We start from the raw sequence: 14,016 nt of genomic DNA on the forward strand, positions 1-14,016 counted from the left end.
TCCAAAATCTACGTCAGTATTTGTCCAGAAGTTAAAGGTTAGACAACAGACGTCACAATCCTCATTTGGAAAACCAGGCAAAGCTGATATGTTAAAGCCACTGGTGGAAGGTAAGAACATTTTTAGGGAAATATACTTTACTTACATTTTACTGTGGATACTTTTGACTTTTACTTCACTACATTTGAGAGCAGGTATTTGTACTTTTAAATCCACTGCTCTACTATTTTCTAACAGGACTGAAGTGTAAAAGTACTTTTCATATGATTTTAGGGATTATTTTTACCACATTTTTACAATCCTGACTAAAAGTTTTGAGTTCAAGCTTCGACTTTCAGCAAACAAAAATAAAATACACAAAATTCATAGGAAAAAAAAAAGATTCCTAGTGCTACTGTTGATCAAAATCTGTAGACTTTTTAAATCAAAGTAGATTTTTTCATGTGATACTTTTTGCCTTTTGCCTAAGTAACAAAATTGGGTACTTCATCCATCACTGTCTAAATGTAAATTGCAAAAAAACCCTAATTTGATCGATGAAACTGATTTTTGTACAACATGTATTCACTTAGTCAGTCTGGTGCCACCTAGTATCTCCGCTCAATTTCATTTCTCTCCAGCGACTAGGTCAGGAATCAGAATACACTAGACGGTTTGCAAGAACCACGGAAGTTGTAGACCGGGCACTGGGCCAATCAGTGAAGAGCTGTGAACCCATGACGTCAAACTCAAGCACCTGCCTGGGTCCCTTTTTTGGTACAGAACAACAGTAAACAAAGCGTCGAGATGGATGTAGACGAAGACAGACATTCTGTGTTGGCAATGATTCCCGAGATCGAGGATTTAAAGCTACAACAAAGAGAATGTTTGGTGAATTTTAGCAACATAAATAGCTGCTGTAAATAAGAAAATAGGTGACCTTGTTAGGTGGATTTAGATCAAAGTGATTCCAAACCATGGATCACTTTTTTCCACTTGTAGATGCCATCGAAAATGAAACAAATGGCAAAAGTCGCCAAAAGTCACTAAAATCACCACTAACATCACACAATATTCCTCACTACCCAACATTTTTAAGAAATATTGATGCATCTTTTATCCTGTAGCAGTTTAGTGCTCGTCAAACCACAGAAGTGCGCTGAACACTCTGAAGCACTCTGAACCAATCGCAGAGTGGAACATTCGCTGAGCCAATGAAACGCTTCGATACAGCGAAGTGATTGACACGCAGAGCCAAGCAGTAGGGGAAGGGGCCGACACTTCGACACTTTGGTCACGTGAGCGGCTGCTGCGAGACGAGCTCCGAGGCAGTGCTTCAGAGCAATTTGTTTCAGAAAGAACGAGACGTGCTCCAGAGTTCTGTCTCATTTGCCCATCAACAAGGGCAAAGACGTTATTGCCCTTCTTCCTACGGGATTTGGCGCATTACGTACGTCACGGCCAAATAGCAGCGACTGGTTAAATAAAAAAGCACCCGCCTACTGTCGAGCAAACGAATCCTAATGCTGTGAGGTCAGACGGTTTCCACAAAGTGAAACCAGCTGATGAATCAGGCTAGTATTCACTGTGCAGAAATGAAATCTTGAACCATTTATTCGTATAGCACACAGCCTAAACCCCTTCGGTCATGATCTATGGGATTGTAGTCTATGTTTTGTTTTGTTTTGTTTTGTTTTGTAGTGCTGCAAAATGACCGAATAAACTACTACTACTGATACAGTTCACTTAACTTTGCATTTAAAGCTGCATTGTGTAACTTTTCGGGTATTAAACCTTTCTATCTTCATGGAGACCAAACCAGATGAAGTTACAGGTCAGATTTGTGGAGAGGCGACCCCGCTCACAGTTAAAATCCCTGTTTTTTGAGGTATTTTTGAGCTATAAAACCACCTGTAATTGAATAAATGTAAAGTAGAACTGATTAATGTCACACTGTGGAACATTCCAGACAGCAATGACATATCCGTAGCAACAAGCAGGTGACGAACCCGCAACCAAAAAGTTACACAGGGCACCTTTAAGTTTACATTTTTGGAGTAAAGATTGAATTGAAATTATGATGATTATGATGATTATTGCTGATTATAGTTATTATTTTGTCGCTGTAATGATTGTATTGGGTCCAGAACATTCCCGATTCCAATTAAACCAGATATTCCCAACGTGCACACTTCTTGTCAGGGATTTTTCGTGAGCATTGTTGTTCCGCGGTGATGTCATTTGTCGCGGTTCTGAAGGTCGCCCGGTCGCTGTTTACCTCATGTGCTCTCTCCAAACACGACCCTGCCTCTTTGACCTGCTGCCAGTAAAAACTCAACTCTTCCTCAAACACAAGTCCAAAATTCACTTCTGCTTTCACTTCACGCAGAAACATGAACCGACTCTAAGCCATTGCAAGAAGTTTACGCAATTCAAGCAACAATTATATGTGACAGATTTGTGATAAAAGACTATTCAAAATGGACTCTTTTGAGCTTTAAGTCATGTTATAATGTGGTTTACCTCATCACCAGTGTTGGGGAGTAACAGATTACTTGTACCAGAGTTACGTAATCAGAGTACAAATTATGAGTAACTGTATTCAGTACAGTTACTGTTTCCATGATTTTGGATTACAGTTACTTTGTTGGATTGGATTCCTATTTTACATTTTGGGCTAAACCAGGACTAAACCAGGACTAAACCAGGTAAACCCAGGTCTAAACCAGGACTAAACCCAGGTCTAAACCAGGACTAAACCCAGGTCTAAACCAGGACTAAACCCAGGTCTAAACCAGGTCTAAACCAGGACCAGGTCTAAACCAGGTCTAAAACCAGGACTAAACCAGGTCTAAACCAGGACTAAACCTAAACCAGGTCTAAACCAGGTAAACCAGGTCTAAACCAGGACTAAACCAGGTAAACCAGGACTAAACCAGGACTAAACCAGGACTAAACCAGGACTAAACCCAGGACTAAACCAGAACTAAACCCAGGTCTAAACCAGACTAAACCAGGTCTAAACCAGGTCTAAACCAGGACTAAACCAGGTCTAACCAGGTCTAAACCAGGACTAAACCAGGTCTAAACCAGGACTAAACCAGGTCTAAACCAGACTAAACCAGACTAACCCAGGTCTAAACCAGGTCTAAACCAGGTCTAAACCAGGTCTAAACCAGGACTAAACCCAGGTCTAAACCAGGTCTAAACCAGGTCTAAACCAGGTCTAAAACCAGGACTAAACCAGGACTAAACCCAGGTCTAAACCAGGACTAAACCCAGGTCTAAACCAGGTCTAAACCAGGTCTAAACCAGGACTAAACCAGGTCTAAACCAGGACTAAACCAGGACTAAACCAGGACTAAACCAGGTCTAAACCAGGACTAAACCAGGACTAAACCAGGTTTAAACCAGGACTAAACCAGGTCTAAACCAGGACTAAACCAGGACTAAACCAGGTCTAAACCAGGTCTAAACCAGGACTAAACCAGGATTTAACAGGACTAAATCCTGCTGTGTGGACGTGTCTCCTCTTCTTCTATCAATAATATTTTTAATATGGTTCAGTAAAGACTGGGCTTTTTATTTTCTTTTAGCAGATAAAACTTCTTATGTGAAGATATCCTCGTCTTTGCTTCTCTACAGCAAATCAAGTAATCCAAAGTATTCAGATTACATTACTCACTTTAAGTAATTTAATGGATTACGTTACAAACTACATTTTGGGGGATGTAATCTGTAATCTGTAGGGGATTACATTTTAAAAGTAACCTTTCCAACACTGATCATCACGCATGTTTTTTATTCACACGTTTGAGTAATCCATTTTATTCTTTAGTCTGCGTACATCTCCAAAGCTCAAAATGTTCAGTTCCACCTTGTGATGTCATGTCTTTGCACTATCTAACACTATTTCTATTCTTCTGGATGTAACAATAACCAAAATATCGTGATATCGTATCGTCAAAAGTCTCACAATAATATCACGGACTCTCACAATATATCGAATCACAAGTTTCTTTGCTTAAATTCATGGTTTTACAGCAGCAACAGCTTATGAACATCGGAAACTACATATCCCATGATTCATTTCAGCGCAGAAAACCTGAAGAAATATGTTTTTTACTTGAATTCTTGGGATTATGATGGAAATAATTCACACCAAAATCTTGTCAGGGTATTTTAAAAGCAAAAAAGTGTCACATCTACAATTATATGAGCCTCTTCAAAATATCGCAATAAATATCGAACCATGAGAAGCATATCGTGAAAATATCGTACAGAGAAATTTGGATATTGTTACATTTCTTCTATTTTTCGATCTTTGTTATAATGTTGTTTCCTCGTCAAAAAACAGACCTGGAGATGTGTTTTGTTTCATTCACACGTGTTTAACTCTGCATATTTACAGTGAGTTCTTCTCTCAAACTGAAAACACTCTGTTCCACCTTGTGATGTCATGTGGAAATACAGGAAGTGCTCCACTGTGTTTTTTAAACTCCACACACCTTCACTAGAATCATTTGGATCATTTCAGTCTTGGAATTCTCGATCTCTACTGAACACAAATTCAAATGGAACAACTCCAGGTCTGTTTTTGATAAGAAAACAACATTATAACATGACTTAAAGCTCACAAGAGTCAATTATTTCGTGTAATATGGGACCTTCAAACTGTGATACACGTAGGATTCAGTCGTGTTCCTGCTGTAGATCAAAGTACAGTTCATTGACCATCAGCGTGATCCAGCAGAGCGACACTTTGTTGTGATGATGTTTACAGTGAGGTAACCCTACTGTTAAGAGCCAAATCAATGACTTTTTTCTTTTATCCTTTGTCTTTTTAGATCAATAATACAATGCTTCATAGACTATAACTGAGAACTAAAACAGGACTTCACCTACAAGCTCATCAAGAAGGGTAGGCTATAGTAACAGGGACAACATTTTAAAACTTTTCTATGACTTTTTCATGACCTAAAAGCAGGGGTGTCCAAACTTTTTTCATCAAGGGCCACATATGTAAACACAGACGAAGCAGAGGCTGATCAAGGGCCGTAGACTGGTGCTCAGTACAGTGAATAATTGAAATATGTGCATGTCTAACACGTTAGAATGAGCCGTCGGTCTTTATTCATGCTAAGATCCTTAAAATCACACACTAAACTTGCAATAAAAAGTTCATTTTTAATTGATGCAAGGTAATTTGGGCCAATTCACCTGGAAGCCTGAGGGCCAAGAAAATTTTGTCTGAGGGCCGCTTTTGGTCCACGGGCCATAGTTTGGACATGTTTGACCTAAAGTGAATTTTCCATGACTTTATGACACCTACATGTGTAGAATTGATCAGACTTTTAGGGCTAAATATGAAACATTAACCCTTTCCACTCACCTTATGGTTTGGTATTATAGTTTTTTAACATTCAAAATACTGTCAGTGCATTTATTGTCGTCTCTTTTATATAAATAATAATAAATATATAATAATAAATAAAATAAATAATCATTATAGCCTAATGATAACTTAACAGGACATTGTAGTTGTGTGAAAAAGATACTAAAATTCTGTGACTTTTCCAGGCCTGTAAAAAGACATTTTCAATTTCTATGACTTTTCTAGGATTTTCACGACTCTAGTAAGTAGTGTTGTTGCAATACTACATTCTAAAGCTCTATTTCAATACCACGATGATAATAAAAACACTTTTTAGACAACAGAATGTGATTTTCAGCATTAAATGGTAGAACTTTCTTTTCTATTCCCATGTGCCCTTGGATCCATCTAATCCCTCAGTGGTCCTGGTAGGTTCCAAAGTGGTCCATGGAGACCATGGAGATCATTCTAAAACTATTCAGGAAAAGGTTCGTTCATGTTTTGTGAATGTGACTTTTTTAGTATCAATCAGAGGTGGGGACTTGCAAGTTGTAACTTGGACTCGAGTGAGACTTGAGTCACTGTTTATAGGACTTGAGAGTTGACTTGATAAAATGGACTAAGACTTGTGACTCGACTTGGACTTGAGGCCTGTGACTTGAGAAGACTTGAGAAGCACGTTTAAATCTGAATTCTTTGTATTCTGACCAGAATGATTCACACTAAGATCTTGTCGAGACATTTAAAAGGAAACATTTGCATTTTCTACAACTCTTATATACTCTATAAATACTCATATATAAATATACTATGACTTTTTTAAAGTACAATTTATCTTAAAACTTATATAAATGGCAAAAATCAAAGCTATATTTGGTATTTTGGTTTAAAGACTTGAAATGACTTGAAGCTCAAAGCAGACGACTTGGACTTGACTTGGACTTATGGGCCAGTGACTTGAGACTCGACTTTCCTGTATTTGACTTGGGACTTGACTCGGACTTGAGGTCAAAGACTTGAGACTTAACTTGAGACTTGCAAAACGACGACTTGGCCCTGCCACTGGTATCGATACCAGTTTCGATACTAGTTTTAATTTTGATTAGAATTAGATTTTCGATACTTGATACTTGTACAGAGCTATCTCTTTATATTGGTCGACTTATGTCCAATTTATTTTTATTATGTCTTACTAAAGGTCAAATGAACTGAATTCGTCTGTGCAAGAAAAATGCGCAATGAACTAGACTCGAGGAAACGAAAATCACAACGATGCACTTATCTCGCATCAAAAAAAAAAAAAGTCCTTTCTGCTCGCTACGCCCCCTGTAGGTGATGCCCGGACGCTACACTGAACCCCAAACTCCGTCGAGTCCATTTTAGCTGCTCCTGCTGCTGCTCCGGCCTCGCCTCTCTCCCTTTAAACCGCTCTGGGCCCCCCTCTCTCCCCTTTTCCTCTGCGCTTTTTTCCCCGACAACATCTGACAACATCCGAAATCTAAGCCCTGGCGTTTCCCCACAAACATGCGCAAATCATTCCCATCTGAGAAAACCCGGACTGCTTAACAAGTAGCACAGTTAACCCAAAATGTGCAGGAGCGATACGTAGGCAAGCGATACAACGTGCCAAAAGCCAAACGCACAGCTCCACGTTAACCCCAAATCAACTAGTAGTCCTTTACGCAAAACGAATCTGAGTAAAGACTAGAAATGCAAACGCGTAAAATTGCGTAAAGTCCGTGTCTAGAGGTAAAGGGCATGTTGGGACCACGGTGATGCTGCTGGAAGTGTCCCCTCGGTGCCCCTCGCATCCTCCGTACGTACAGAGAGCTCCAGGAGGACGCACTCGCGCACACGTCTCCATCCGGGCGGACCGCGCAGAGGGTCGGCCCCGGGCGGCACTCACCAGTCGGTGTCGGAGCCCTCGTCGATCACGTCCTGGTACGCGGTGAGCAGCGCCAGGCGGTTCTTGCTCAGGTTGACGGCCATAGCTCCAGCGAGAATCCGGCGGTAGGTATCCGAGCGGAGTGCGACCCAGGCTGGCACCGGGACTTACGGACGGGGAGGGAGGCAGGTCCAGGAGCGGAGGGAGGGAGGAGGGAGGAGAGAGGAGGGAGGGAGGAGGGGGCAGAGGAGACAAAGAGACGGGGCACGCGCGCAGGGTCCTAGCGCCCAGGTGCACAGATATTATTTAATGCACAGGTCTCCAACCCTTTTTCCTCCGGTGAGCTCGTTTACAAAATGAAAATGTCACAGAGCTGCTCATTTTAATCCGGATTTCATTCGTTCATTCGTTTTTCAAAATAAAACTAAAAATAAGAAAATGAAAAAAGAACTGTTCTCTTCATTTTTTGTCTCCAAAACCAAAACGAAAAAACAGATAACGATTCCTTTTTCAGTTTTCGATTTTGTGTTTAAATGAATAATGGAAAGAATGGATAACAACCGTTTCCCTTTTCCGTGACTTAAACTGTGATGCCGAACTTTTGCACCGCCTACGGACTGAACCAGGACTAAACCAGGACTAAACCAAGACTGAACCGTTTTCAGTCCTAGTCCAATGAGATTCATTTGGTCTTCCGATATTTTATGTTATTAGGTTCTTTTTTAGACCTAGAGTTTTGTTTCACACTTGACAGTTTTGACTGCTCACGTTTTCAGTCCTGTTCTGGTCCCAATCTGGTTCCGGTCTCATTCCCAGTCTCAGTCCCGGTCTGGTCCCGGTTTCAGTCCTGGTCTCAGTCCTCGTCCTGTTCCCGGTCTCATTCCTGGTCACAATTCCCAGTCTGGTCCTGGTCTGGTCCCTTTCTCAGTCCTGGTCTCAGTTCTGGTCTGGTTCTGATCTCAGGCCCGGGCTCAGTCCTGGTCTCAGTTCTGGTCTGGTTCTGATCTCAGGCCCGGGCTCAGTCCTGGTCTCAATCGTGGTCCTCTTCCTGGTCTCAGTCCTGGTCTCAGTCCCGGTCTGGTCCCGGTTTCAGTCCTGGTCTGGTCCCAGTCTGGTTCCGGTCTCAGTCCTGGTCTCAATCGTGGTCCTCTTCCTGGTCTCAGTCCTGGTCTCAGTCCCGGTCTGGTCCCGGTTTCAGTCCTGGTCTGGTCCCAGTCTGGTTCCGGTCTCAGGCCCGGTCTCAGTCCTGGTCCCGTTCCCGGTCTCATTCCTGGTCGCAATCACGGCCTGGTCCTGGTCTGGTCCCAGTCTCAGTCCTGGTCTCAGTTCTGGTCTGGTCTGGGTCTCAGGCCCGGGCTCAGTCCTGGTCTCAGTCCTGGTCCTGTTTCTGGTCTCAGTCCCAATCTGGTCCCAATCTCAATCACGGCCTGGTCCTCGTCTCAGCCCTGGTCCTGGTCCCAGGCTCAGTCTTGCTCTGGTCCTGGTCTAAGTCCTGGTCTCAGTCACGGTCTGGTTCTGGTCTGGTCAGTCCTGGTTCAGTCCGTAGGCGGTGCAAAAGTTCGGCATCTCAGTTTAAGTCACAGAAACTGGAAACATCCGTTATCCGTTTTTTCCATTATTTATTTAAAAACAAAATCGAAAACTGAAACAACAAATCACTATCCATTTTTTCATTTTGGTTTTGGAGACAAATAATGAAGAAAACTGTTATTTTTTCGTTTTCTTATTTTGGTTTTATTTTGAAAAAAAAAACCCACAAATGAGCGAATGATACACGGATTCGTGTTAGTAATTATAAATGCCTCGGCACCAGTTAAAGGCCTAAAAAAACAAAAACCATTATCCATTTATTAGTGCAGAAAGTAAAGTTAGGCATGAAAACTGTACATTTACATTTTTTTCTGTTCATCAAATTTTTGTTATTTAGCACAAAACTAATAATTCAGAACATTTTTTGGCAAGTAACTTGGAGAGGGCTGGAGAGCTACAGGTTGGAGATCCTTGATATATTACACAAAATTAACTCTTGTGAGATTTAATCCATGTTTTAACGGTATTATCTCCTCAAAAACAAACCCGGTGTTGTGTTTTGTCACACATGTTTGAGTGACCCTTTATTATTAGTCTGTCTACATCTCCAAAGCTCAAAATGTTCTGTTTATGTGACCAGATTATCAAAATCAAAACTGGGACACCTCTAGTTTGGAGTGGTTGATAATAATAAAACTGTGAATCGAGTGCGTAATTAAGGAAAACTGTTCTGCACTCGGCTCATTCATGATGAACATGAGTCAGTATAGTCACATTTTCTTTGTGTTTTGGTCATTTTTAAGCAGCTTTTCTGTATTTTACCTAAACAAATGACAGTTATGCCTCTTTTTACTGTTGGCAGGTGTCAAATTGGTCAAAAATAGGGACACCTGGGACATTTCTTGTATAAAATTGGAACAAAACAATATTTTGGATAAATCCGCAGGGGCAGGGGACACAGGACTCAAAACTGGGACTGTCCCTGGTAAAAAGGGACATCTGTCCCACCTTGTGATGTCACAAAGCTGTAGTTTTCAAGTTAACAGCTCCTTTTATCTTTAGTTCAGGGCTGAAACTATTCAGATTTTTCTAATGAAGGTTCTTAGGGTTTAAAAAGACAGTGGAGCATGTCCTGTAGTACTACATGACATCACAAGGTGGAACAGAGTGTTTTCTTTTTGAGAGAACAATTCAGCCTAAATATGTAGGTTTGTGAGTTAAACATTTGTGAATGAAACAAAATACAATGATGAGGAAACAACGTACAACAAACACATCATAACAGGTCAGAAAATAAAGTAATATGAGCCTTTTAAGTGAGAATCAATCAGTACGGTGAAAAGCAAACAAATATTAGCATATATCATTATAGTTTCAAAACTGAATAAACTGTATTTTGCATGAATAGGACAGCGATGACACTGTCAGAATTTCTCATTGTGAATCTTGACTGCACATTTATCCAGACATTCAACAGGTTTCAAGACTGTTTTAGACTTTAATTCATGGCTACACCTCCTTTTTAATGCCTGATCTTGTCTAGTTCCTCAGCAGAGTCCTGGTCCTGGTCAGTACTTGGATGGGAGGACCAGGTGCCGCCGTCTCTCAAGGTCAGGGGAGTCAAACTCAAATTCACAGAGGCCAAAATTAAAAACTGACAGTAAGTTTTGGGTCAAACTAACTATTTATTGAAAATTTTCAACAACATCTACATGTTTTCTCTTCTTTTGAGATATGTAATGTTAAACCTTTTCTTATTCAAATAAATGTTTAATAATAGTTTTGCTTAAACATTGAATCCAGAACAAGTATAATATAAAATAATAACAACATTTTAAATAAATAATATCTCTATAGTCTATCTGTAGCCGGCAGGCAGATCTAATACATATTTGATATGCTCTCGCAGGCCAAATATTATTATGTCGCGGGCCGAATTTGGCCCCCAGGCCTGAGTTTGACAGGCAGCAGCAGTTTTTAAATATCTGTTCTCAGTTTGACTTTGAATATGACATCAAGTACAATGCTCGGAAAAGTCACGTAATGATTGTTAAAACAAAAGAGGACAAAAAGCTATCCTCCCCTGTTTTCTGTGTGTGCGGGAGTGCCCTCCAACTCACAGATGAGGTCAAATCTTGGGCATTATGTCACCAGTGACCTCTCAGATGATAGACACATGTACAGGCAGCAGTGTAAGCTTTATGACCAGGCCAGTATGCTTGTCTGTAAGTTCTCCATGTGCTCCAGTGATGTCAAAACTGCACTTTTTAAATGTTTTTGCTCATCCTTGTATACTGCGCATCATTGGCGCAACTATAAGAAAAAGAGTTTGCAGAGTTCGACAGTGGCATATAACGACTCTGAGAATATTACTGAAAGTGCCAAGGTTCTGTAGCGCCAGTGAAATGTTTGTAAATTTTGATGTGAGACCCTGTGCTGTCATAATCAGATGTTGTATTTGTTCATTTATGTGTAGAGCCATGAATCTGAGCGATCGAATCCTTGAAGCTCTAGTGTGACCTGTGAGGAGCTCTGTCAGATTCACCTCTAAACTGTGGAGACACTGGCGCTCTTGTCTGTAAACATTATAACATGCACTGTATTTATCTTTTTATTCTTACTATTGTCTTTTTAATACTATGAACCAGATATCATGTGTAATAAAGACTGAATTGATTTGAATTTGACATGTCTGCTCTAGTGCATAATGCCATTGTCATTGTGTCCTCAGACAAGACACTTCTCAAAACATGACACTGCAAAAAAGCTTGGCCAAAATTTAAGATAGAAACACTTAAATCAATCAGAAAATGACTTAAAAGTAGTGAAATGATCTGTCCATGCAGCAAGATCATTTTATGTGAGAAGTTATCTTAAAATAAATTGCCTCTAGATGAGAATTAAGCAATATTTGTTAAGTGTTCATGGGCTGGAAATACGTTTACGGACGCTAAGTTTTAGATAAACATACTTAAGGATCAAGCAAATCTGTATCACTGAATCTAAAAACAGGTGAAGTGTTGCAGGGGAATCTGTGGTAAATGGATTATAACTTCTTTTAAACATTTATTGCTTAAATTTTCTGATTAGTTGAGACATGAAAGAAATCTTCAGTGTTGGGGAGTAACAGATTACATCTACCGGAGTTACGTAATCAAAGTACAAATTATGAGTAACTGTATTCAGTTACAGTTACTGTTTCAGTGAGTGGTAATTGGATTACAGTTACTTTGTTGGAATAAATGGATTACATGGTAGTAATTTCCTGTTTTCACATTTTGGACTAAACCAAGACTAAAACCAGGTCTAAACCAGTACTAAACCAGGTCTAAACCAGGTCTAAACCTGGTCTAAACCAGGTCTAATCCAGGCCTAAAACAGGTCTAAAACAGGACTAAACCAGGACTAAAACAGGATTTAACAGGACTAAATCATGCTGTGCAGACCGTGTCTCCTCCTCTTTTATCAATAATATTGTTAATACGGTTCAGTAAAGTCTGGTCTTTTTATTTTCTTTTAGCAGACAAAACTTCATATGTTACGATATCCTGGTCTTTGTTCTTCTACAGAAAATCAAGTAATCCAAAGTATTCAGATTACATTACTCACTTTAAGTAATTTAACGGATTCCATTACAAACTACATTTTGGGGTATGTAATCTGTAATCTGTAGGGGATTACATTTTAAAAGTAACCTTCCCAACACTGGAAATCTTTGTAACAGTTTTAACCAATTCAGAGCTGTAAGTATTTAATAAATCTGAAAACAAGATGAATGACCTGATATAACTTTTAAAATCTTGGCCAGATCAGAGAAATTTGCAGTGTGTCTAGTATGAATGTGGTGCGTGAGTTTGCATGAGTGAGTGAGTGAGTGAGAGAGATTGGCAGCCTCACTCCATCACCGTTTTAGAGTCTGGAAAAGCAATATCAGAGGAAAAAAAAGCAAACAAAAAAACAGTTTGGCGAGGTCCAATGTTGTTGCACGTAGACCTACTTTATAATTTTATGAGAACTGTTCACGACTTACACGAGCTGTGATACTGCAAGACTGAAACTAAACGAATGTCTAAACCTGCACAGAAAAAAACTGGAGGGTTCAAATTTCAGGGTAAAATATTTCAGAGTTGTTTTTAGCACAAAAAGTGTTATTTTAACTATTTGAAAGTTAAATGTGGGTTCAAGTTGGGGTTATTTGCCAGAGTTGAACTTCCCTTAGTGTTAATTTGGCTCCTCCCACCCACCACTTCAAACTCCCGCAAAAGAAAACCAGTTTATATTTTAAAGAAAATAAAGGCTTTACATGCACTGAATTAGGGATGGGAATCATTAAGAAGTTGCTGATACGATACATACCTCGATACAGTGCACTTTTGATGCAATACAATACATTTAAAATCAATTCGATATGGTTAAATCCATGGCTGTGATGCTAAAAGTCTTTGTTAAATCCATTCTTGTGCAAAGTTAAAATGAAACACAGACATTTTAATCATCAAAACAGTGAAAATGTCAAATGTGTTGCATAAATGAGTTTCTTTCCTCTAAACAAACAACAAAACTGTAGCACTGTCACAAAATAATTTAGTAAAATATACCAAAAATACTAATATACAGCAGCCCATGATATCAAAACTAAGCACATGTATAACACTATTACAACACAGAGATTAAGAAGAGGTCTTTGGGTAAAGTCAATCCGATTATTGAAATAATGTGTGGTGCCTTTCATCATAAAACCACTAAGACTGTGTCAAAACTTTATGATGGTTTGATGGAGAATCTGAATGTGTCTTCACTATATGTGAAAACAAAGTGGGAACAGGAGTTAAGAATATTGATTACAGAAGATCATTGGTACCAAATGTGTAATTCACTCCAAACTTGTACAAGATCACAGCAGTGGCGGGAATTTAATTGGAAATGCTTGATAAGATTCTTCATCACACCCCATATTAAAAGTAAACATCTTGGAATCCAACAGGCTTGTGGAGGAACTGTGGTCACTTGGACGCAAACCACTCACACATCTTTTGGACTTGCCCGAAGATCCAAGTCTTCTGGTTGGAAATCAACAAACTTCAAAAGTCCTGGGATACAACATTCCCAACGAATGCACTGTTATGTACTTGGGAGACATGGCAGATTATGTACAAAAGGAGGACCTTTATCTGACAAAGATTTTGTTGACGGCAGCTAGAAAGGCAATTACAAAACTTTGGCTTAACCCGGTTGCTCCAAATCAACA

The 14,016-nt window shown here is 39.7% G+C and overlaps 1 protein-coding gene across 1 annotated transcript in view; it reads right to left on the reverse strand.

The window, feature by feature from the left end:
- The window catches only part of dbn1 (drebrin 1), a 148,868-nt gene extending 141,433 nt beyond the window's left edge, over nt 1-7,435 (reverse strand). The window contains 1 exon segment of the mRNA XM_055148518.1: nt 7,260-7,435. Coding sequence (XP_055004493.1) covers nt 7,260-7,342 — 83 coding nt within the window. The 5' untranslated portion in view covers nt 7,343-7,435.
- Nucleotides 7,436-14,016: the final 6,581 nt, after the last annotated feature.

The sequence above is a fragment of the Boleophthalmus pectinirostris genome, unplaced genomic scaffold (genome assembly GCF_026225935.1).
Source record: "Boleophthalmus pectinirostris isolate CB_2022bp ecotype Guang Dong unplaced genomic scaffold, ASM2622593v1 HiC_scaffold_12, whole genome shotgun sequence".
Classification (NCBI taxonomy): Eukaryota; Metazoa; Chordata; class Actinopteri; order Gobiiformes; family Gobiidae; genus Boleophthalmus; species Boleophthalmus pectinirostris.